General features: G+C 38.8%; 2 protein-coding genes across 3 annotated transcripts; one reads left to right on the forward strand and one right to left on the reverse strand.

Moving 5' to 3' along the window:
- Positions 1 to 7,693: 7,693 nt before the first annotated feature.
- foxi3b (forkhead box I3b) lies at positions 7,694 to 10,130 on the reverse strand. Its single transcript, XM_053630468.1, has 2 exons — positions 9,189 to 10,130; positions 7,694 to 9,049 (listed from the first exon to the last, which is right to left on the reverse strand). Exons 1-2 carry the CDS (start codon positions 9,775 to 9,777, stop codon positions 8,499 to 8,501), a joined length of 1,140 nt encoding a protein of 379 aa, XP_053486443.1. The 5' UTR covers positions 9,778 to 10,130; the 3' UTR covers positions 7,694 to 8,498.
- Positions 10,131 to 12,577: 2,447 nt separating this feature from the next.
- syce3 (synaptonemal complex central element protein 3) lies at positions 12,578 to 17,731 on the forward strand. 2 transcript variants are annotated; one of them, XR_008386514.1, is made up of 5 exons: positions 12,578 to 12,713; positions 13,066 to 13,174; positions 13,276 to 13,447; positions 15,055 to 15,166; positions 16,292 to 17,731. XR_008386514.1 is itself a non-coding variant. In XM_053630474.1 (4 exons), the coding sequence occupies exons 2-4, from the start codon at positions 13,066 to 13,068 to the stop codon at positions 15,077 to 15,079; spliced, it is 306 nt and encodes a 101-aa protein (XP_053486449.1). In that variant the 5' UTR covers positions 12,578 to 12,713; the 3' UTR covers positions 15,080 to 15,289. The 2 variants fall into 2 exon arrangements, 1 of the variants encoding a protein (XP_053486449.1); XM_053630474.1 differs by lacking the exon at positions 16,292 to 17,731 and having other exon boundaries at positions 15,055 to 15,289.
- Positions 17,732 to 26,516: the final 8,785 nt, after the last annotated feature.

The raw sequence follows: 26,516 nt of genomic DNA on the forward strand, positions 1-26,516 counted from the left end.
ACCCTGAGGGCCTATTCATCTCAGAGTGTCTTTTGTTCAGCAGGCAGTTGCTGGACCTGACTAGTAAATGGCATAAAAGCTTACAGGAGGGATGAGGACTGCAAATCAGGTGAGATGAGGGTTAGAGCATATAAAAAGCGAATAAAACAACAAAAGAGCAGCTTAGTTAGTCTGTTAACTGGAGACATTGTTCCTGGGCCTAACACAATGACTAAATGGGCTAATTTGATTGAATTTATGCAAAGCATGCTACTTGTTTCTATGGAAATTCCAGACTCTACATGCCTAAGTCACAGTCCACTGAATCTTAACAGTCCTAATCCCCCGCCATCTCCTCACAATGTTTACTTTAGGCGTGCTTACACTTCAACTTATGGGCCACCGGTAGCTTTTGATCCTGCTCAAAATGTAAACACAGTTGAACTTCAAATGTACATCCTATTAAAATGCTGCCTCTGTGTTTTCTTCTTTTTTTATACCCAGCTCTCACATTAATTTATGCGTAGAACATGTAGGACTTTTGTATGTATCACGTACTGTATCATTCATTTCATTCACTCACGTACTCATTTCATTTACTCAGGTGCTCACTGCATTACTATATCTCTCCAAAGATGTTCAATCGGTTCAAGTCTGGGCTCTGGCTGGGCCACTCAAGGACATTCACAGAGTTGTCATGTAGCTACTCCTTTGTTATCTTGGCTGTGTGCTTAGGGTCATTGTCCTGTTGGAAGATAAACCTTCACCCTAGTCTGAGGTCCAGAGTGCTCTGGAGCAGGTTTTCATCAAGGATGTCTCTGTACATTGCTGCATTCATCTTTCCCTCGATCCTGACTAGTCTCCCAGTTCCTGCCGCTGAAAAACATCCCCACAGCATGATGCTGCCACCACTATGCTTCACTGTAGGGATGGTATTGTCCAAGTGATGAGTGGTGCCTGGTTTCCTCCAGACATGACGCTTGCCATTCAGGCCAATCTTTGTTTCATCATGGTCTGAGAGTCCTTCAGGTGCCTTTTGGAAAACTCCAGGCAGGCTGTCATGTGACTTTTACTGAGGAATGGCTTCCGTCTGGCCACTCTACCATACAGGCCTGATTGGTGGAGTGCTGCAGAGATAGTTGTTCTTCTGGAAGGTTCTCCTCCCTCCACAGATAAATGCTGGAGCTCTGTCAGAGTGACCATTGGGTTTTTGGTCACCTCCCTGACTAAGGCCCTTCTCTCCTGATCGCTCAGTTTGGCCGGGCAGCCAGCTCTAGGAAGAGTCCTGGTGGTTCCAAACTTCTTCCATTTACAGATTATGGAGGCCACTGTGCTCATTGGCCTTTGCAGAAATGTTTCTGAACCCTTCCCAAGATCTGTGCCTCGATACAATCCTCTCTCGAAGGTCTACAGACAATTCCTTGGACTTAATGGCTTGGTTTGTGCTCTGACATGCATTGAAAATGAACTTTTCCATGATATTAAAATTTTTTGAGATGCACCTATATTCAGGAATAAATCTTACTTAAAAGTATTTTTAAACCATATTTTTTCTAGCACATGAAACTTTAGTGAATCTGCAGTTCTTGTTAAAATCACATTAGGAATATGATAATACATAAAGACAATTAAATCATATGGTATGATATGATGATGATTTTAGGTGAATTACGATGAATATGAAAAGCTGAACACATTGAAGTCAATGTATCTTTCCCAGGAACCCCATTACTATTATATATAAACCAACAGCTCATTTCAAACATTAAGAAATACATTTGATAAAGTATGAAGTCAAATCCTGTAGAACTTCTAGAATCATCCCTGTTGGTGATGAAACATTTCGATACTGATGGGAGTGACTGGTTTGATGTGGATGAAAATGATGCAAATTATATGCTATGCAGTCACCAGATCTCAACCGAATTTTACACCTATGGGAGATTTTGGACTGAAGTGTTAGACAGTGCTCTCCACTACTACCATCAAACACCAATTAAGGGAATATTTATTAGGAAGAATGGTGTTCATTCCTCCAGTACAGTTCTACAGAATCTATGCCAAGGAGCACGGAAGCTATTCTGGTGGCTTGTGGTAGCTAAACAACATACTAAAACACAATTTGTCACCCATCTGTGTATGTATTTGAGAAAAAGGATGTTAAAGAGGATATACTACACACACACACACACACACACACACACACACACACACACACACACACACATTCTGACACTTCACTTTTCTTCCACAGGGAGGCACAGCAGCTATTTTTTTTTTAGTCTAATGTATGATGTGAAGTTTTAAGAATCGTTATTAGGTCAACACATTTCACAAGTTAAATTGAAGGAATGCAATCAGACATATGTGCACACTATTGCTGAGGCCATCACCAGGAAATTTACACTGATCACTCCAAGTCTACAGTAACCAAATCTTAAAGTGGGTATTTGGTTATAAGAACAGTTCATACTTTACCTCATTAATCAGTCACATGCTTGTATTTGCACCATGTTGACATGTCAAATATTGTAGGGTGAAATAATAGAGCAATTCAATAGTGTGTTTGTTGTCTTCCAACACTATTGTCCCTAAATATTCTATAAAAGCCATGCCACATATAGGAACATGTTTACATGAGAAGAAATTTCCTGCTTTCACTAAATTCATCTTGGCTTATAATTTTTGGATACAAACTTTAACTTTGGGATTAAGGAAAAAGTGGAGGTGCTGTTTTATTTTTCAATCTTTTGTAAATTTACACTATTCATCTACGCTTGACATTTGTTCTATGCATCTGAAGATCACACGAAAGCAACATGGATGATTCCATAAGTTCTGCTCCAGACTTTAACAACATTTATTTCTTAATGAAACAAGCTGTTGATTTGGATATAATAGTAATGGGGTTCCTTGGAAGGACAGATTGTTCCACTGCCAAAACAATGTCTTCATGTTTTCACAATCATCATAATTTGCCTAAAATCTGCTACCATATGATTTAGCTGTGTTTCTGTATTATGTTAAACCTATAGCTTTATAATAAGATTGTATTTGTGACTTGACTACAGTATATCTAATTTAGTATTGTTTTAAAACCATATTTTTGTTGGTTCTTGTACTAGGACCTTTGGTGAATCTTTGTTAAAATCACATTAGGAATATGAGTAATATAGTGAGCACATGATTGACTGGAGGGGGCAGTAGCTCTGCAGAAACAGAATGAATGCAAAGTTAAAGTTGTCCGAAACTTCCTCACTTAATGTGTCTGGAGCGTGCGCGAGTATTTACAGACAACAGAGCTAGAACTGGAAGGCCTGCCTCTTCCATCATCTCTTCCTGGAGTTCTCAATCTGAGTTTACTAAACACAACTAAAAGGCCAATACTGTTTTACTCATAACAGTGCAGCGTGTGGTCACTGTTTGGTGTTGTTTTGGCAGCATAGCAATTTGCCTTATATTACGGTAATGCAATAAAAAGCAAAATAGTTATTGTCACTAAAATTATATTTTAAAAAAACAAACAAAAAATCCCAATTTTTTTCTGTAATATATTGGAAATTCTACTAGTATTAAATGTGATTAAACAATATTAACTCTTGTATAATTTCTGATTTTAATCTCAATTATGGGCCCCTCTGCTAGCACATTTCTTTATCTTGATGGATTTAACCCTGTCTGTTTGGAGTTTATGGTGTCAACATTGCATATATACCTGTGACCTGAATAACACTCCAACATAATCAAATCAGCAGTTTCATACTCATCTACATCACTTGTATCTTGTCTTGTATCTAAGCAAACATGCTAGAAAAGGGCATTGATATACTGTAGGTAACTCTTTGTATAAGGGGAGGTCAAAATAGTTCATTTTCTATTTCCATTCAAGCCAATAGAGTAGAAGTAGGGGGTCCTACTTGTTTCATATACTGAACACTTTATAAGGAACACCTGTACACCTACTCATTCATGCAGTTATCTAATCAGCTAATTGTCTGGCAGCAGTGCAATAAAATCATGCAGATATGGTCCACTTTGGGCCCATTAATACCAATCATTGTTTGAATGCCATAGCATTCCCTTCATGGCCACAATTTACCCATCTTCTAATGGCTAGTTCCAGCATAATGCACCATGTCATAAAGCAAAAGTCGTCTCAAACTAGTTTCATGAACATGACAATGAGTTCAGTGTTCTTCAGTGGCCTTCCCAGTCACTGAATCTGAATCCAATAGAACACCTTTGGGATGTGGTAGAAGGGAGATTCATAGTGTGAATGTGTGCCTGAAAAAGCTGCAGGAATTATGTGATGCAATCATGTCCACATGGACCATAATCTCAAAGGAGGTAAAGTTTGGTGTTCTGCAAGATTCTGTTTCAGGCCCACTGCTTTTTTCTTTATATATGCTACCTCTGGGACAAATTATTCGTAAACATGGAATTGGCTTCCACTGTTATGCTGATGCCACACAGTTTATGTTTCAGCAAAGCCAGATGACAGACACCAGTTTGATAAAGTTGAGGAACGTGTAGGACATTAGACACTGGATGCTTATTAACTTCCTTTTACTTAATTCGGACAAGACAGAAGTACTTCTACTAGCTTTTTTTTTGAGAGCAAAAGGAGGCCCTATGCACTATTAGTATAATGTTCCTAGTGTTCAGTGAGTGTATATGGACCTCTCAGAACTGATATCATTTTGTAGCCAAGATGCACTACTTAGTTCAATAAATTTTTTCTTTTAATAACCTGACAAGCAATGGAATACTCCAGCTCTAGCGGCTAATAATAATTCCTTCTTATTTGGAAAATTTTGTTCTATAACAAGAGCAAACAAGGGGGTTTACATACCTGAATTACACAAAAAGTTTTATTCTCAGAATCAGGTAATCATATGCTGTTATATACTATATATATATATATATTTTTTTCTTATCAGGTATTAATATCATTATTATTATTTAGGATAATGAAATCTATATATAAAATAATCTATACATAAATACTTTTAGCTACAACAAATGTTACTTCAAAAAGTAAATAATTTCAATTAATTTAATCTTAATTTCCTGGAAAGTACTAGTGTGTGTGTGTGTGTGTGTGTGTGTGTGTGTGTGTGTGTGTGTGTGTGTGTGTGTGTGTCTCTCTCTCTCTCTGCATTTGTACACACTACTTTACAGGCAGCCGGTCTAGTTGGAGATTTATAGATTTAATCAGGTTAAGCTGCTGAACAATAATTCTCCACCCCTACGGCATTGGAAAGCTCAAGGAATCAAGGAATGAATGCTGGGGCCCTTAATGTTTTTGTCAAGCATATTTAATCTACTTCATTACCATACAAAAAGATTGTTTAATAATTGGGACTATTGTCAATAATATTAACCAGACAAAAACTTTAAAGGTAGAGAGCACATAGTTGTTAAATAAAGACTTTTACTAGGGTCTATAAAGAGAAATAAGCAGCAGTTGTTATGAAATGTCAACAAGCATTAGTCAAGTCCACATTTCTGTATTATGGATGGCCTGGAAGATTTTTGTAATAGTCAAGTCCACATTTCTGTATTATGGATGGCCTGGAAGATTTTTGTAATAGACAACAAAGAACAAGAAGTGGAATGATAAAACCATGTTACAGATTTGTGTTAAACAGTTGGAAATTTCATTATGTGAAATCAGGTTGGGATAGGCTAAAGGTCACAACAACTTTTTGAAAATTTGTGTCTGACATTGCCGGTATATTCATGTCCTTTATCTCTTTTGGCATCTTAAGTCAAAGAAAGTGCTAAACGACAATTAAATTTCATTGAGGTTGACAAGGTAAGATCAACCATGTGCCAAAGAAATGATTGATAGTAACTCTGCATGTTCAGACAAAAAAAATAAACCTTCCATTTACATTGGCCCATATTTTTAGGAGAGAACTGCTCTCTTTTTATGTCCTCAAAGCATTTGTTTTTCCATCATAACAGTGCTTGATGATAACCATCTCACTCTTGCCAATTGCAGCTCAGAGCCAAACAGGAGCCACAAATCAGTCATAATATCAGTCTCCTGCTGTTGTGCCTCTGTTATGAGCTGTTATGCAAAACGGTTGCTATATGATCTCATGTGAAGTCTTAGCACAGATAAGTTTCTTGAAGAAAACATTTTAGCATTTGCTGACAGCTAATGATTGACTGTCACAGACACCCATATGATTACTGTTGGGTCAGGTAATTTGGTGGAACATTTTGTCTGTTGGTAATCTCAATTACTCAGTGAAAGTGAACAATCTGCTCTCTTTGTCATGCAGACAGATTAGAAAAATATCTGTACTAAATAGATCAGTGCTCCCACATGTGCTCCAGGCCTTTTTTTAACTACATTTGGGGACTGTGCGAAGAAAACTCACTATGCTCTACATCTTTAATTTTCTATTCAGTTGCAAGAGTACTGTTTATGTTTAGGGGTAAATAATGTCCTTAAGGCAGTATGGAGAAGGATGCAGGTTGTAAACACACCAAACAAGTGAAATTTGTGTAATCTGTCAGATACTCTTATGTCTAGTGACTTCACTGCTGTTTAAATTTGCTGATTCTATTAATTGATCTTTTTTCGTTGCCCACAGGGAACAAGTAAAATCATGACTACTAGTCTATGCCCAGGTAATTATCGTGAAAATGTAATCATGTAAGCTTCAACAGTAAGAAGACTGATATCGGAAAGAAGATTGTACTCCATACTTGCATGGCAGATAAAAAAAATCTCAGTGTCTCCACAGCTTATGTTACAGCTTTTACATAATATTAAAAATCACGGTAATGACTTGGTTAGCCACAGATTTAGGGAACATTGTTTGCCTTCATCTTTTTTGCTTCAGGGCATCGACTGTAGAATAGCTCTACACATGCAGAGCAAAGAATCACACTTACCTGCTTCAACAACTAGCCCCAGAAACCAACCATAAGGCATTTCTTGGTGCCCTGCAAAACCCTACACTCTGCAATTTGTAAAGAAATTCTGGCAAGCACCCAGTTAAAGGTGTATGCTGTATATAACTATGGTCACACTCGTTAAATATTTGGAAGTTTCTTTGTGTGCATGGATAAGTCACATTATAATTTTTAAAAGCTAAATATGGCATGAAATGTGATCTGACATTATAACAGGAATATAAACTTGATATTTATTTAAAACTATTGTATTATTGAATGTTCAGAAGTTGAGCCTACCTTATTGTGGATTACTCTACATTTTTCTCATAAAAGGACATATAGAATTTATCTTGTTTTTGGTCATATGGAAAATGAGGCCAGCTAATTTTCTTTTCTCTAAATTTCCTAAAACTGAATACTTCAATTAGATTCTTTCAAATAAAGAGCCAATATATATATATATATATATATATATATATATATATATATATATATATATATATATATATATATTGGCTATATATATTTTTGGTTATCTGACCCTGTTTCCTTAAAGAGCTTTTGCAACTATGGAAGCTTGTTAGTTTTTAATGTTCTGTTTTCCCCCACTTATAGTTCACTTAATTTTTTTTTTATATTATTTACAAAATTTGAGCTAATTAACACAGTTGCTTTAGTTACATTTCATATTTAGGGAAGTTACATATGCTTTCCATTAACTATAATTTTTGTACCTAATGTAATATGTAACATAATAGCTCTTACAACAATGTAATACAAAGTTAAAAAAAAAAAAAAGATTTAAAATATTTTTAAAAATTTGTAATGTTGAATCAAAACTGGGACTAGACTAATTAGACATTTTTAATAATCATGTATTTGTGCCATCCATTTAGTCTTTAGCTGAATGGGGATTTTGCATTAAAAAACTTACATTTACATTTATGGCATTTATGACCCTTATCCAGACCTACTTACTTACTGCTCTCTCAGAGTTATAATTTAGTAAATCATTATTGTGTTCAGTTGATTAAACACTGGATACTGTTGACAATTCTTTATTAAAAAAGTAACAGAAGACACACATAAAACTCTGTACAACATTTACTCACACTGTTAGAAATAAAAAGACATCACAACTTTCCATTAAACAGACAAAGTTTAAAAAACTGAAAGGATCAAATTACAGGTGTAGAATGAACAATGTTGCGCCCCATGCACGTTCTCTAAGGTTACTCTGCTGGTTAGAGACTTTTTTTTTTTAAGTCATGTTCAGTGTTTAGTACAAGTGCTTACAGTTTTAGTGATATGATCAGCAAAGATAGTTGGACGGAATGGCATAATGTCAGCAGCAGACCTCACTTTGAAGCTGCTGGTGGCCTTTGTTAGTATCACGCATATCATGATGCTGACTAAGCTGTTCCTGTGGGAATCTGCTGTAATCTCACACTCACGGGGCCATTTCAGCATTCAACCAAAACCAGTCAACTGGTAGTAAGTGTGTGTATGTGTGAAGCTTTTTTTCTCCCTCACCAATCTCTGGCTGCAGTTTACTATGCAGCTTGTGCTATTTCTTATTGACTGTTGACTTTTGACCAGTTCTATCACACCTCTGTGCCCTCTCGGGGGTACAGAATGCCAGTTGAGTTCAAGCCAGGGTAGAAATGGCCACTGAACTGGTTGAGAGCAGGGCTGCTGTAGCCTAAAGTGGCATGAGAACCTGAGGGGGAAATAGGAGGAGCTGGTGGGAGAGATGATGCCCACTCAGGGACTATGGAACCAGGGGAGTAGGAGCTGAAGCCTGATGTTTGGGTTGGTCTTTGTGTGCCATCCACTGGCAGACTGAGAGGAATGGAGCGATTAATAATTTCTCCATCCACCTCCAGAGACCCAGCTGATACCCCAGACATTTCTGTCAGAAAGTTGCTCAGGCAAGGTGGGGGGGGCATGGCTGGAGCTTTCTCAGATGAGGTTGAAATGTCAAGCGTTGCATTTTTAGAGCTCCCACTCCCATCTCCTGCCTCTGAGCTAAGAGTTCCTCCAGAGTTGCCCTCCCCAGCAAGACCATCAGACTTTCTCTTCCTCTTGCGCCTGAAGTTGCCATTGTCAAACATCTTTTCACAGTTTGGGTCAAGGGTCCAGTAATTACCTTTACCTTAAGAGTGAGAGAGAAAGATTTGACATGAATTTGACTGGAATATGATACCACGTAAAAACCTCCCAGAAAACCTTGCCCACCAATATTCAAAATGGCTTAAGACAATTAAAAGACAAACACACTCAAGAGTTCTTACCAGGGTCATCTTCATCCCGAGGAACTTTCTTGAAACAGTCGTTCAGTGATAGGTTGTGACGAATGGAGTTCTGCCAGCCAGCTTTGCTCTTATTGTAGAAAGGAAAATTATCTGCTACATACTGGTAAATCTGGCTCAGAGTCAGGCGCCGGTCTGGAGCACCATGTATTGCCATTGCAATGAGTGCAGAGTATGAGTAGGGTGGTCTGACCAGCTTCATTAGGTCCTCCTGAGAAGGTATTGAGAACCATCCCAGTTCTCCACCACCCCCAGGACCTCCTTGCCCAATGTAGGGCCTCTGCATGCCATAGTGCTGTGGAACAAAGGAAGATACAGCAGGACCTGGTGCACCACCCAGATATGCAGAAGTGTTGATCCCAGTACCACTGAACCACAGGTATGGGTTAGGAGATGAAGTTGCATATTCCCCAAGATCATATGAGGAGGGGTTTGTCCTCTGTGGACTTGGCAATGATGGAGGAGGATAGTAATTATCGCTGTAAAGGCTCAGCTCTGGAGGCTCCTGTCCCAAGCTGGGGAATTGTGGACCACATCGAGTTGGAGACTGACCTTGTTCATATGATGCCATGATTATTGCTTCATAAGATGCTCCTGTCTGGATTCAAATGGCTCAAGTGGCTCCAGATGTAATACACTGTTTCTTCTATGGTCCGGAAAGATTTCTTGTTCTCTTCTTTTAAAAACAGATCACCAGTTGAGAGGTCTAATATCTTTCTTCACTCTGCCATTGTTTGCCCTTGCACTCTCGTCAGTGCTGTCACCTGTCGCACCAGTTTTATTCATGCATACCTGGCACCTCCCTTCTTTCTTCTTATTGGTTACTTTCTCTTTCTAGTTATATGACTATATTCACTCTTTGGTCAGTTTTTTTGTCATTTAAAGGATACATTTAAGATTACTGAGTGATTTTTAAGATGCATATACAATATGTTTTGTACAGTGAAATATCCTTTTGGATCCTGTGTGTGCATTGGTGTGAATGCAAATAAAATATGGAAATAATCAACAAACCTTTATATATATATATATATATATATATATATATATATATATATATATATATATATATATATATATATATATATATATATATAAATTGACTATTATCCCACTTTTAATAAAAATGAAAAGATTATATTGACCCAAACAATAAAAATGCCAAAAGTAGATATATCATTATCATGTATTTACTTCCTTAAACACTGGACATTGCAGTGACTGCTAAAATACAAGAGGTTTGAATTGTGGTTTGGAGAAAACTTAATGGAGCCCCAACTTACAGTGTCCCTGTTGAAGTGGTCTTGAATGAATATGATCTAGAGGCAAATGTATATTTGCCTCTAGATCATGTTCATTCAAGACCACTTCAACACCATACCAAATTATTGACAATTATATACAATTTTCGTTGCACTATCACAACAACAGCAAAAATAAATAAATAAATAAATAAATAAATAGAATGCCCACAGTTATCATTAATACCACAGTAGGGAAGAAAACTCATTTAGCTTTTCATTAAAGCAGCTTTCATTTTTATTTCAGTCCAGCAGATGTGTTGCATGAGGAATTATTTGATAATTGATAATTTGATAAACATATAATTTCTCTTTCTACAACTAATTTGGAAGCCAGACAATGTAGGCTGATATAACAAAAATGGACATTTTATTTATTTGTATACTGAAAAATCCAGCTTGGTTTTACAGCTACCAGCATCCAAATCACATGCTGAGCTTGTCATGGTCGTAGATCATCTTTGTCAAGTGTTAAATTATTTTCCATCGTCTTTATTCCTTGCCTCAATGAATCAATAAATGTTTGAGATTTTCTATTAGTCTTACTGTTGTGTTATGGTCTATCAGTATAACCAGCTCTGACTGCGTTTTGGAAACACAGCTGGTCAGACCAAGCTAGATTTTTCAACAGGGCTATAGATTATAATTGATGGTTAGGGGCTTAAGGGAACAACCTCTCACTTATTTTCAAATTTTCACTTAAAATCAGTAATTGGCTTATTCATTATTTTCACTGTACGACATACAGACAAGGTTATAATCGTAAACGAAAACGAACGAAATGAAAACTAGATGTGAAAAAACATTGTCGTTAATTGAAATCGAAATAAAAACCAGGCATTTTTTAAAAAACGATAACTAACTAAAACTATATTATCTGTTTGCAAAACTAACTAAAATAAAATACAATTATAGAGTAAATGTCCTTAGTTTACGTCTTTGTCAATGTCTTCCACAGAGCAAATATCTTTCAGAGTTGACATTTCCGACTGGGAACCCGGAAATTACGACATTCCATGTTAAACTGAATACAGCACACTGCCCATGCTCCTCGCCTGGTATCATGACGGTACCGTAAATCGGAAGAAAGCGGCAGAGTCCTATTTGGGATTACTTTGAATATGACTGTGTGTCACATAAAAAGCAAGTGTCTTCCAGTGGAAGGTGGTGAAATATGTGGACAATTTATTAAAGGGAAAAATCCCACGAATTTGAAAGTACATTTGAGAAGCGCGCACAGAGAGGCTACCCTAGCTTACCTTAATAAGGTAAAGGAGAACGCCAAGCCCCCCTCCCCCGAAACAGGGCTAGACAGCATGACCGAGACAACCGCAGGACAGAGAACACTACGGCAGTGCTTTCACCGGAGAACCGATAGCTGCTGGTTAGTAAATACGCAGGAACACCACAAGCGGGAGGAAGCGCTGGTTAATATGTTTATTGATACCGGGATGTCTACATAACTGTGTGAGTTGCCTTCAAAAAGGTCGCCACTTTACTCGAACCAAAGTTCAAAACACCTGGAGCTGCAAGAGTCAACAGCCTTATTGGGGCTAAGATGGATACAGCAAAGCAGAAATTAAGAGAGATCATTATGGGTGCGAGGAAGCTGACCCTATGTGTAGATGGTTGGAGCAAGAGAGGATTAACAGCATCTTTCATGGGTGTGTCAGCTTATTTGTGCCCATATGTACATTTTATGTACTGGTGTTATTGTTGAGTACATATTTCTAAAATTGTATGATGTTTTTGTTGAATTTTTATTACACAATACTTTTTCTGGCCTTGACAAATAACCCATATTACAAAAGATTAAAACTAATAAAAAACTAAACTAAAACTAAGCATTTTCCAAAAAAAAATCTAAACTAAACTAGCAAACCCGCTTTAAAAACTAATTAAAACTAAACTGAACTTGAAAACAAAGTCAATACAAAATAAAAATAAAAACTAATGAAAAATGCAAAACTATAATAACCTTGCATACAGACCTGCCTATATGAACTTTTCAGTGTTTCGGGAGCACATTAATTGTGGAACGCAAACCGGGCGTTTCTGTTGTGTCCTTCAATTTTCGCGCGTGCTTCAGGAGAGCTTTGCGTGCCCACGGAGACGGAGAGAAACTCGTCAGAAATTTCCTTCAAACCCTGGCAGCCTCTAACAAAAGTCGCGTTTGACGTAAACCATCGAAAGTTACTTTATCAAGGTGATGTAATTCTTTACGTAAATTATATAAGTCCTGTTACCTGTACTTAGGCAATGTAAAGACAGCTAAAGATATTAGCTAAACTGGAAACCAAGCTTGCTAACGAATTGTTTGCGATAACCTTGTCCGATAGCTCGGCAGATTTGTAGCTAGCACATAAAAAGTAGTTATCCAGTAGGTCTGTTTACCAGACCATTTTACACTGCTTATTGACTTATTATTAACTCGTAGCGGCTCACTAACTTTTTAATTTGCTTCTTGTATAAAAGATGTACGCGAATGTGGCTAAATATTGCGTATTTTAGCTAGCACTCGCTAACTAATTTAGCTAGCTTGCTATCTCGGTTTTTAGATGGTTGACAATGCTTCAGCTGGGGAACAATACGAGGATTTTGGTCGTGAAACTTTAGAATGCAGTAAAGATTTAGAGAGGATGACCGAACAGATGGAGAAAATTTCAGGTGAAGTGCATATACAGCAAACCAGAAGTTTATAGTGCTCTGTAACAGAAATCTAGCTATATTAACAGCGTAGTAACAGTTTCCCCATTCTCTGCTCCCAGTGAATGTGACCTGGATGACGTACGACATGGTGGTACTGAGGACTGATCCTCAACTCGCAAAATCCCTCAAGAGGCTGAAGAACGAATTCGTCCAGTGTAAAGCTGTTATCTGCGGCTCCGGAGACATTCTAGTTGACCAACGTATAGTTGCAAATCAAAAGACAACCCAAGAGTAAACGCTGATTTAAATAATAATAATAAACTGAAGATGCTTTTTAATTTCTATTTAAACTGCTAGTGAAATATTGTAAAACACACTTGGGTTTGATTAACAACTGTTTGCTACTGATAATAATAATAATAAAAAACTGAAACAAGTTCAGTGTGGTTGATAATTTTATGGCAGAAATCCGTTTTAGAGTTTTCATCAGATGCAAAAATAGTTGGTATATTTTTGCTTTTATTTTTCATCTATTGCATTTCAGTGCAGATTTTGTTCTATAGGACAAATACTATGGCACTCTACATACAGGTGCATAAGAAAAAATTAGAATATCATGGAAAAGTTTGTTTTATTCCATAATTTAATTCAAAAAGTGGAACTTTAATATATTCTAGATTCATTATAAAGTGCTATATAAGTGCAGACCATTTATACATAAAGTGAAATATTTCAAGCCTTTTTTTTTTGTTTGTTTGTTTTAATCTTAATGATTATGCCTTACAGCTCATGGAAATAAAAAAAAAAATCCAGTATCTCAAACTATTAGAATAAAAAAGTTAATAAGAAATGTCGACCTGAGAAGAGCTGTAATCAGCTAATTAACTCAAAACACCTGCAAATGTTTCCTGAGCCTTTAATCTCTGTCTGGTTCAGTACACACACTTTAAAGATGAAAGTAAATTTTGCATTTCATTTGGAAATCAAGGTTCCAGAGTCTGGAGAAAGAGTGGAGACACAGAATGCAAGTTGCTTGAAGTCCAGTGTGAAGTTTCCACAGTCAGTGATGATTTGGGGTGCCATGTCATCTGCTGGTATTGGTCCACTGTGTTTTCTCAAGTTGAGAGTCTACCAGGTTTTAGAGCACTTCATGCTTTCGTCTGCTGACAAGCTTTATGTAGTTGCTGATTTCCTTTTCCAGCAGGACGGCACCTGCCCACAATGCCAAAACTACAAGTAACTGGTTTACTGACCATGGTATTAGTGTACTTGATTGGCCAGCCACCTCGCCTGACCTGAACCCCAAAGAGAATCTATGAGAGACACCAGACCCAACAATACAGACGAGCTGAAGGTCACTATCAAAGCAATCTGGGCTTCCATAACACATCAGCATTCCCACAGGCTGATTGCCAACTAGCCACGCCGCATTGATGCAGTAATTTGTGCAAAAGGAGCCCCAACCAAGTATTGAGTGCATAAATTAAAATACTTTTCAGAAGGTCGACATTTCTGTATTGTAAATTTTTATTCAAATATTTTCAGATACTGGATGTTTGATTTCTATGAGCAGTAAGCCGTAATCATCAAGATTAAAACTTTAAGATTAAAAAAGGCTTGAAATATTAAATTTTATGTGTTTTATATATAATATATTAAAGTTCCACTTTTTGAATTAAATTATGGGGAAAAAAATAATGCTTTTTCCATGATATTTTAATTTTATGAGATGCACCTGTATACAGTCTCTACACTCAGTCTCTAGACTCTATATAGCATGAATGGATGCAATAACATGTCAGACTGGGCCATGCAGAGTTTTATTGTTTGACTTTTTTTTCCTTATTGTTACATTTATTTATTCAGTATTTGTTTAATGTTTATTCGATCTGTTCCAGAAGGAGAAAATGGACATGTCCATAGATTTGGTGTTCACTGCTTCCACTGTTGATCTGGATTGCATACTGATGAAGCTGGATACTATTTCTGAGACTTTGGATCAGTTGGAAGGTGTGAACAACAGTAATGATTTAGCCTAGTTAATTCATAATTTGATGCTGACATTTAAAACAATTGTAATGTGTGTATAAACCAAATAGCCACCAGACTATTTTGATTATTTAATTGTGGAGCTAACTGTGCTAACATTTGATATTTATCCAAAATTTATTACAAATGATTATAATTGAACATTTAATTGTATCTAGCATATAGCCACTCTTTATAAATCCATTTCTCAATAATTTAGTCATCATTTTCTTTAATCAGAACAGACAGATAAATGAAAATATAGGTTATTTGCAATACACAAACCTCTGGTCTGTTTGTTTGTGGTTTTTATTTAGATTTGATGCACTCAGTATGTGAGAATAGGTTTTTAATCTTCATTGAAGGAACTATACATACTGTAAGTGCCACCTTATAATTAAAAATGACAACTGTGTATAGAATTCTTTTAGTAATGATACATCAAAGTTTGTGAGCCAGGTTTACACCCTATTTATTTGACAACTGTTCTTCAAACTGTCATTGTGTTAGAAAAAAAGGTTAAAATTGTGCATTGATCATTTTCTTTAGACTGGTGTAAGGGTCCTGTGTGGTAGCTTGGAACAGAGGACACAGCCTCAGTTAAAACAACAACAACAACAACAAAAAAAACACAAAGGCTTAGTAAGAACATGACAGTGTTTTACCCTAGTGGCTGTACATTTTTAGATGAACTGATACAGGTCACAGGTTGGCAAACTGTTTTGGACGAAACTCCTCTTACAGCAGTGCTCTGACCCTGATTAACATCTGTTGATGCCTATCAGTTGTGAGAGTTAGCTGCAGAAAAGAGGAAAGTCAAATGGGAGTCATGTATAATATTAAAGGTGGTGCATGACTTAATGGATGTCACATGCAGAAGTCTAAACCACAATGCTACTAAATTCTTACCTTAAGTTGCTACAAACATTTGTTATTATATTGGAGCACAGTGCAGATTATTACAATCTATTATGGTTTGTGTACTTGTATCCTACAGTCATTACAGTTGATTTCACTGAATTAGACATATTGCAGCATGTATCAGTTCTAATGGTTTGTTTGTCCTTGATAACCTAGTTTGATCTATTTTTCATTATTTGTTTCCAGCGAAGACTCAGTTGCTGCTGTGTAATTTAACTGTGTGCTTCAGACACCCTGATAGGGTGGCATGTCTGCACTCTGGTGTAGAAGACTCAATGGGGTTGACAGCATCTCCAGAATTGGCAGAGTCAAGAGATAATGGTAGTAAGAGAAATAAAATGAGCAGTTAAATGTATTGAAAGTTGTTAGGCATGAGACAGTCATTAAAACCACAATCCCCAGTGAAGTCCACTTTTTATATAAATTATTACACCCAAAGTGAAAAAGCCACACAAATGCACTGGTTATAAACTTACAGATTTATACACTTACTATAAATTAAAGTTCACGTAATAGTTGTCTTCAATATGTTCCATGTACCATGACAAATAGTATGTTTGGCTTGATTACATCTTAATATGCTGCTGGCTGAAAGCTTTTGAAAGACTGCTCAGGCTTAGATCATATATCTGCTACTGCTGTTTTTGAGTTAGATTAAATGGATATCACTATTTTTTAGATGGATATCTTTGTAATCTGCTTATGTCAACTTGTAATCTGCTTAAGAGTTTGTTAACAAACAACTGATTGTACTTTGTAAATGTTGCCTTTTATTTTGTACCATGCAAAATTTATTGTATTGTACTGTAGTGACAATAAATATATTATTTCCCCAGCAATCACAGCAGTAGCCAGGCTAAACTTTGGTATTCTAGATATTTAGTTTTTTTTCTTGCTTGTTGGTAAACTGAAAATTATTCCAAGGCTGTGCCACTGTTATTTAATTCCCTGTTTTCTCACCTTAACAGTGGCATATTCCTCACGTTGCTATTTTGTCTCAAGGCATACTTCAGATTCCCTTCATGTCAGCAGTTTTACATGCTACTGAAAATTCATGTCCTGTGATTTGATTCAGTGTTTTTGTTTTAAAATCTGGGTTTTAGTTTGTGTTTATAATGCTATGCCACAGATGTATGTAGTAAGTAAGTATGCATTAAATTCCAGGGTTTAATAGAATTACTGTTTCTTTTGCTCTTATGTATGTACAGTGGGGTCCAAAAGTCTGAGTTTTTTTAATTTATTTTTTATTTTATTTAAAATTAAAAGGTTTGATAATTTTGAAATATTTAAAACAAAGAAAGTGTTTAACATGTTGAATATTTTATATTCAAGATTCTGCAATATTTCTAGGTCCCTATTTAAGTGTAAGCAAATTTGTGATATTGACCATGTTAACTGCTTTGTACAAAAGGTGAGATTTTCCTCAGGTTTTCCAGATGAAACTCTGATGAGTCTGATCTAAACTTGTGGAGTCCATGCTAGCTTGAGTGCACACGGTCATTAAAGAAAAAAGGGGACATATCAAATACTAAGAAACTCTGAAATTATTATAAATATTTTAATGATTCTACTTTTCTTTCAAGTTATGGTCAATAATTTGCAATGAAAATTGTTGTGTTAATTTAGAAAAGAATGCAAAATAAAAGCGTTTTCACTAGTGGTCTCAGACTGTATGGATTCAACCATGCACAGATTCATGCAACAATATTGCCATCTTGTGGTTTTGTAGACAAGAAACACCACACCTGGATTATTATGTGCTGTATTTTGATTTGATGTTTGATGGTGTTTATTTAATTTATGACAGTAGAGCTGTGTATATCTGCTTCACTTTTGAATTTTGGACTAGTGTATTGTAATAGGAAAAAAGCTTTCCTACTGATTAGAAATCAATCTTAAGGAAAGATTGTCATAAAGCACACAGGTTTGGATGCAAATGCAGGTAGGTTTTTATTGACAAAACCAAGAGACAAACCAATAAGACAAGGCATAAATATTTCATTTGATATGTGTGTTTAAACATAACATGCTCCAGTTGGTTTAAATATTTCTTTGTGGTGCAAAGTACCTTGATGGTGTGGTCTGTTCTACTCCTTTTCAAGTCCCCCCACCCACTGCAATACACACGTGAACCGAGAACATGGGCTGGTTTGCACTGTTTTTACTAGCCACATTTATTTGCTTAATTAGAATAAAGTACAATACAATACACCACAAAAACTATAGTTCTGTTTCATTCTTACTGATTCCCAGAGGCAGTGTAACACTATCGGATTATCGCAGCACCAGCCAGACAGGTCGAGAGAGTATACCAACAAAATCACGTAGTGACATGCTGAGCCCTGGCGGTTATAAACCGCAGTAGCTCAGCACCTTGCCTCTTTCGCTTTCTCACCTGGTTGAGATAGGTTGTCTTTGGTTGAGTGATGTAATTGCGCTGTCAAGTGCAGCGAAATATTGTCCTCATAAACTGTGTCAGCGCGTATCTACGCCACTTCACTAGGCTAGTTTAACAGCATTTTGGTGAGTTTATATTGTTTGCTTCGGTAACACACAGTGCCTCTCGGTGCAATCTGGTGGCTGGTGTTTTCCGCGCGGAGTTAACGGTCCCCCGTTAACGTGTCATCTATTCAGCTGTTCTAAGTTGTTTTTTCTCTCTCCCTCAAATTGCATTATTCACTGTGCCCCTTGGTTAGTCATTTGAGATATTTTTTCTCTCTTTTTTTGTGAGATATTTGTTGGCATTACCTGTCGGTCCATCCGAAGGAGTCGTATTAATTTTTATTCTTTTTCCTGCCTGCCTTCGTTGCTTCATTACCATCGTCCCACTTAGCTTTAAACCTTATGGCTATCTCAGGGTGTTATTAGCGAGTAGCTATGGCTCACAGCTCGATTGCCACTGGTTTTCCACTGACCTGTAAGCTGTGCCCTAATAATCTTCTCCCGGACGACGGTCATGACATCTGCCCGTCATGTTTGGGTATTCAACATGTGAGAGAGGTTCTCATGGACCCATGTCTGCACTGCAGCCTTTTAGCTGTCAGCCCTTTCTCGCACTTGGAATCACATGACGTCTGCAGCAGCCGGCGCTCCCCTCCTATCTAAGAAGAGGGCCGCATCGCGAAGTGATGAACATTCGTGTGTTGTTGAAAATTCACTTTCTACGATGGTTTCTGTGCTTTCTTCAGAAATGGCAGCGCTGAAATACCTGCTTCACGTGCTTCAGCTGGTCACATCTGCTACACCTGTGGTGGTGAAACAGGAGGATGAGAATGTTCAGAATCAGGGAGCTCTTGATTCCCCTTGTTTTTCACATCATTCTGATTTGGATGTGCTTTCTACGAGTGCTTCGGATTCTTTTTTTCGCGATCATGGGAATGCCTTGGCTGTTACTGCACGACCATAACCTCAGGATGTTTTCACTGATTATCCAGTGGAGGGGTCTAGTGGGGGATCAGTTCAGTCATCTGGCCAGGCCCAGGCCTCCCCTGGCACAACTTTGGTTGTGCTTCGAATAGCTATTGCTCATCTAGGACTTGACGAGTCACCTGTCCAATCTGCCCAAATGAACGTTTTTTTTTTTTTTCAGACAGGTGACAGCTGTGACTTCTTTTGACATGCCACCATGTGAAGATTTTGTTACTGAAAATTCAAATGCCCTCACTGGTTTTGGTCTGCCTAGGCAGAGCTCAAGGATTGCTTGGACGCTAGCATCTATGGCTGAAGCAGATTCCATCAGGGTGAGTTGTGCTCCGGAAATAGAGCAGCCTGTTGCATCCTTGGTGGTGTCTCCTGACGAAGCTCTACAAGGGTATGTGCGATGTCCCAGTGTGCAAATGTGGTTGCACAGACTCCTTGCTGAAAAAGGCATACGAGTCTGCATTACTACATTATTCGTACAGAAAACACAATCTGTCAGTTACTTCTTGCTGCCACCAGTACGCTGGAACCAGCGAATGTTGATCCTTCTATTTTACATTTTCTACAAAATGTCCTTTTATCAATGGGCTATTTGACCCGCAAGCTGGGTAGTCTTACAGCCACGCTTCTGGCAAACCGCCGCCAAGTGTGGCTTGCCCGAGCATGGCTAACTGAAGGCTTTAAGAAAACCTTGAAGATACCTAGCATTCAGGATACCAGCCATTCAGACCCGACATCACTATATCGCATCGGAGCAACGTTTCTGCTGGCACGCTATGCCTCAGTCACAGTCCCCTCAAAGACCTCATGTTACTGAAGATGTTAGAGCCTTTCAGCCGCCTCATTGACCATTGCCAGGAGGACCCCATCAGCTTCCCCCGCCGCAACCACTAAAAGTTGCATACATAAAACCTGAGACGCTCATGCTGGTGGTCGATCGTTTTTCTGTAGAACAGTTGGAGTACTGGAGGACCAACACAGCAGACCCCTGGGTTTTGACGACTCTGAGCATCAGATATACTCTACAATTTTGATGCCAGCCTCCCAATTTTTCAAGAATTGTTCCTACAATTGTCAGAGACACAGTTTGGGCTATGGCTGTCTCTCAGGAAATTTGTTCACTGTTAGAGAAGGGAGCCTTAAAAAAAGTTCATCCCCCCATTCAGGGAGACGGTTTCTATTAGACATATTTTCTTGTTCCTGAGAAGGACGATGGTTTCTGCCCAATTCTCAATTTGAGGCATCTGAATTTGTTCTTGAAGTTCCTTCATTTTCGAATGCTGTGCACAGATGACGTTCTTCAGTCTGTAACAGCAGATGACTCGTTTGTAAATGTCGACCTGAAAGATGCATTCTTTCACGTCCCAATTGCTGTTCTTCACAGAAAGTTTCTGCGTTTCAGTTTCCTGAATCAAGCCTACCATTTCAAAGTGCTACCTTTCTGTCTTTCGCTTGCTCCTCGTGTCTTCCCGAGGTGTGTGAGCACGACTCTATGTCCTCTTTGGATGAGAGGTATGCGTGTTCTGCCTTATTTGGACGACTGGCTTCTTTGTACCCCCACAAAACGGCTGGCTGTGCAAGACTCCAGACTGCTTCTGAGACATGTGCATAAGTTTGGTTTTTCTGTGAACGGGAAAAAGAGCTGTCGGATTCCAACATAGACCACCACATTCATAGGAAGGACCCTGAATTCCTGCCTAATGTCTGCCACCCTGTCTCAGGAACATGTGTTGAACATTCTATAACTTTTGGCTCACTTTCACCTGGGTGTTTCTTTGCAGGACAAGGTGGTCCTATGACTAATAGGGATGTTAACGGCGGCTGCATGGTGATTCCCCTGGGTATACTCCACCTCAGATCACTCCAGTTATGGAACAACAGGTTGCAGCTAGATCCTACCAGACAGCACCATCGACTGATTGTAATTTTTCACTGTTGCATACCTGCGTTGAGGTGGTGGGGACAGGTAGAGTTTCTGAGGGCAGGAGTGCCCCTGGGTGATGTTCCCTCTAATCGGGAGTTGGTCATGACAGACGCTTCCCTCACAGGGTGGGGGGCAACATGGAATTGAAGGGGTATTTGCGGGCGCTGGACACCGACCCAGGCCACAGTGCATATCAACTTGCTGGAAATAGCTGCAGTGTTCTTAGCTCTAAAGTATTTCATGCCAGTCCTGACAGGCCGCCATGTTCTCGTTCGGTCCGACAATATCTCAACAGTGTATCATCTGAACCACCAGGACGGCACAGCAGCTTATTCATGAGAATTCCTGACATGGTGTCAGCCGCAACTCGCCTCACTGAGGGCAGCTCATATTCCAAGAGCATGCAACCAAACTGCGGATGCTCTTTCCAGGGATCAACTACATCCAGGAGTATGGAGGCTTCATCCAGATGTGGTGCAGGAGATCTGGCTACAATATGGAAGAGCGGAGGTGGATCTGTCTGCTTCAGAGATGACCACTCACTGTCACTTATGGTTCACAAGGACGGAAGTGTCCAGTTCCTTGGGCCTGGATGCACTGTCTCACGGATGGCCGAACTGCCTACTATATGCGTTCCCATCTATCCCTCTGTTATGGGAGACGTTACACAGGATCTCCCTGTGCAAGCACAGTTTGCTATTTGTGGCACCAGGATGGCCAGCCAGACCATGGTTTCCTTTGTTGCTGAGACTTATCGGCAGTCCATGGAAGCTTCCCCTCAGGAAGGACCTTCTTTCCCAACTGGAGGCCAGTGTCTGGCACCAGATCCAGCTCATTTACAGCTTTGGGTTTGGCCATTGGGTTAAATCCTTCTCTGGAGCATTGTGACCCTGCGGTTATTCACAACATCTCTAATGCTAGAGCTTCTTCCACACGACAAATTTATGCTACCCGTTGGAAGCTTTTTTCTGCATGGTGTGAGGCACGAAGGCTTGATACTGCAACATGTGACATTCCAAGAATCTTAAGCTTTCTTCAACATTTACTGGAGGAGGGCAAAGTGGCTTTCGCATTGAAAGTGTACGTTGCTGCGATTTCTGCATATCATGTTCCAGTTGGTGGATCTTCTCTTAAGTGGGGGTACCACTTTAAATTCACAAGATGGCTTTGGATTTCAATTCATATTGAGATTATTAAATTGCTATTATAGCCTTAGCATTGCAATTACCACAAACAATTCTGCACTCAAGTCTCCATCAGTGAACAGTGGAGAAGTTCAACAAAACAGACTTCATGTAAAAACTGTAATGAATTTTTCCTTGTTACACAACTGCACTATTTGACCATGTAGTATTAGCACATTTATCGAAGGGATTTTATTTATAATCGCACTATCCGGTGTGACCCAGATGAGGATGGGTTTCCTTTTGAGTCTGGTTCTTCTCAAGGTTTCTTCCTCATATCATCTCAGGGAGTTTTTCCTTGCCACCATCGGCTCTGGCTTGCTCATTAGGGACAAATTCAAACATTTAAAATCTATATCCTGAATTTATATATGCTTTGGGACAATGTCCATTGTTAAAAGTGCTATACAAATAAAACTGAATTGAATTGAATCTCACAGTCTTGTCTGCAGTTTTCTGAAGGGTCCACGCCGTCTGAACCCTGCTCAGAATCCTCACTTTCCTGTGTGGGATTTGCTACTCATACTTGCATTCCTTTGCTCATCCCAGTTTGAGCTCTTTCAAAACATTGACATAAAATGGAAGTCCTTGAAGACTGCTTTTTTGTTATTGCTTCTGTGAAATGAGTCAGTGAGTTGCACGCGCTGTCTGTTAGCAAGTTGTGCTTGCGTTGGTTGCTGGATGACTGCAGGGTGGTCCCACGGCCCAATCCTTCTTTTCTTCCAAAAGTCCTTCTTTCTCAGTTTATAAACCAACACATTGAATTGGCCTCTTTTCAGACTTCTTCAGGGCCTGACCCAAGTGCCCAACTTTTGTGTCCTGTTTGTGTCTTGAATTTCTGTGTGAACTCTACTGCTCAATTTAGACAGTCCAGTTATTTGTATGCTATGGTGGTGTGAAGAAAGGTGCTCGAGTGTCGAAGCAGAGGTTGTCACACTGGATAATGGAGACCGTTGCGCTGGCTTACAAAGTGGCAGGGAGACCATTGCCCTGGAGACTAACTTGCCATTCCACTAGGGCCATCTCTTCTTCATGGGCTGTTTTTAGAGGAGTTTATTTGGCAGATATTTGCATTGCCGCTACCTGGGCTTCTCCATGCACGTTTGCTCGGTTTTAATCGGTCAACATTGCTGCTCATCTTGTTGTCAGTTCTGTGCTTCTTCAGGAGCGGCCTTAATTTTCATCAGGTGGGTGGCATTCTTCATGAGTATGTTGGTATATGTAATCCAGTAGTGTTACACTGCCTCTGGCAATCAGTAGGAATGAAACAGAATGCTAGTTATGCATGTAACTGTGGTTCTGTGAATTGTGAATGACTGCCAGAGTTCTTAGTCACTCGGAATGCGCAGGAAAGGCAGAGTACTGAGCTACTGTGGCTTATAACCCCCAGGGCTCAGCATATGTCACTACATTACTTTGTTGGTATATTCTCTTGACCTATCTGGCTGATGTTGTGATAATCCAGTATTGTTACACTGCCTCTGGCGGTCATCCGGAATTCACAGAACCACAGTTACATGCATAAGTAGCGTTTTAATGCTATCACAACATGCAGTCACCTGTCATTTAACACTTCACTGAGCAAAAATGAAGACGCTATTCAGGCTCACATTTACAGGCTAAAGAGCAACACATTTTTTTCACAAATCCACACATTACATCTTGCCATACATTTGCTGTGCCAAGTCAACTTGGGTATCTACTTTATTTCCATAAGAGTTCATTTCAAAATAATATCTAAGAAACAAATTTATTTCAACTTTTATTTATTTTTTCTGATTTTCAATTGATCAAAAGTTTACAAACATTCTGATAGTATTTGGTGGCATTGCCTTTTAATAGTTTGAACTTGGATCAAATGCTCAGAGTAGCCTTCCACAAGCTTTTTTCCTATAATTTTTGCTCATTCCTCCTGACAGAACTGATGTAACTCAGTCAGGTTCATAGGCCTTGGACTATGTACAGTAATTCATGCACTTTGTTTGTTTGGTACAAGTTAGCCAGCTAACTGTGATGAGTGATGTATATTTTCTTCCTCAAACAGTGAACTATATAGTCAGTGTTTTAGATATAACAAGTGAATATGTCTGTATGATTGATTGATTGATCTAAAGAAAATGCTTGTATTTACAGTGTAACTAATTTAAAGGGTCATGAAACCTCCCTCTTTCAGCTGAGTCTACCTCTCAATGTTTTTGAAAAATGCAGCTTAAATGGGCGTGGATGGCTGTGCAAAGAAGGGAGGGAGAGTGGGCGTGGCAGGGGAGGAAGAGGGGAGCGGGCCTTCAGAACACTCACAATAAGGATGGATAGTGACAAAAAGTTTGCAGATGAGGCAGAGGACTTCTCTCCTCCTGAATCCCCAGGGCTAAATGGAGACACAATAGCTAGCAGTGCAGGTCCTCTGCCCTGCTAGCTATTTGAACCATTAGCCCCTAACCATTAGTCCCCTAATGCGGTCTCTCGTTGCATAGTTTTGCACGCAACGGCCTGCAGAGCTTTAAGCGGTTAAATTAGCTCAAAGGGCAAGTAAAACTGTCATGGTTAAATATTAGACACATACCTCATTTGAAGGGATGGAAAAGAGGACATATGGTTACCCTAGTACCAGTCCCTTTTCCAGCAAAACACCCCCACAACATGATGCTGCCACGTCATTGCTTCACAGGTGGGATGGTGTTCTTTGGATTAAAAGCCTCAACCTTTGTCCTCCATGCTCGATGCAGTGCTGATCTTAATGTCCAAACACTATGGCCAAATACATGGGTAAGCTAATGAATTTATGGATTGTCCACCCTGATCAGTGATGATAAATGTCTTGGTTGGTATCTGTTGATATCTTTGATTGATATCCTGAGGTGAGGCTGACAGAGACCCTTAAACACTTTCAATGGCTGGGACATGAATTGGGGGCCTCGATCGGACACCATGTCTTTTGGGGATGTTGAAATATATAAAGACACAGTGGAATAGCAGTTATGCAGTTTTGAAAGATATGGGCTATGGTGGATTTGGGGGGTCAGGCACAAATTTTAAGAAGCAGCTTATGGTTACTACAGATTTTAATTTTATTAAGCTTTTTTACAGATTGTGGTCATGTATCTTGATGGTCTGGATTTGTGACAAGGTCAGTGGCTACATGGTACCAGGGGCAATGAGGAAATGTTTCCAGCCAGGAGGATTCTGGAAACTTTGGATCTGTGGAGCATGACTTGACAAATTTCTCCGTATCAGCTTCCTACCAGTACTTTGTGTCCAGGATAAAGGTGCTAAAGGAGAAATTTCTTTCTACACATTATTTTCCAAAGTGTAGCTCATCCTACACCTTGGAAAATAAAGTGTAGAAAGAAATTTCTCCTTTAGCTTGATTCTGTTGCTGAAACTATTGAAAATAGCCTTTTTGGCCATACACACTCAAATTTATGATAAACTAATACTTTGGCAAACACAAAATTTCACAATATTGATGTAAAAATCGGGAGAGTATGAACCTCAATAATGATCAAGAACGTTGACATTTATGAACAGTGTTACTGCTGAACAAATCAAAGGAGGTGGAACCGGTTTACTCAAATAGCTGTAATTCATGATTGGTTATATGGAGTTGAACCAAACTGGAAATGCATGTTCAGTACAAGGTTCTGAGGACATCTGGGGCATGGACATACATAGGTGGCATAGGAGTTTAAGTCCAAATAGCTGTTTCTCAAGAGCCATAAGGATGATCATGCTGTAATTTGGTAGGGTGCATCTATGTGCTAATGTGTAAGTGGATTTTTCATTAGGATTTCCATAATTATTGAAAAAAACATGGCCACCATTGGCCAATCAGGTTTAAGCAGGCATTTGACAAGGTTCTCATAAAGCTATCTTCATGAAACTC

This window comes from Ictalurus furcatus, chromosome 8 (genome assembly GCF_023375685.1).
Source record: "Ictalurus furcatus strain D&B chromosome 8, Billie_1.0, whole genome shotgun sequence".
Taxonomy (NCBI): Eukaryota; Metazoa; Chordata; class Actinopteri; order Siluriformes; family Ictaluridae; genus Ictalurus; species Ictalurus furcatus.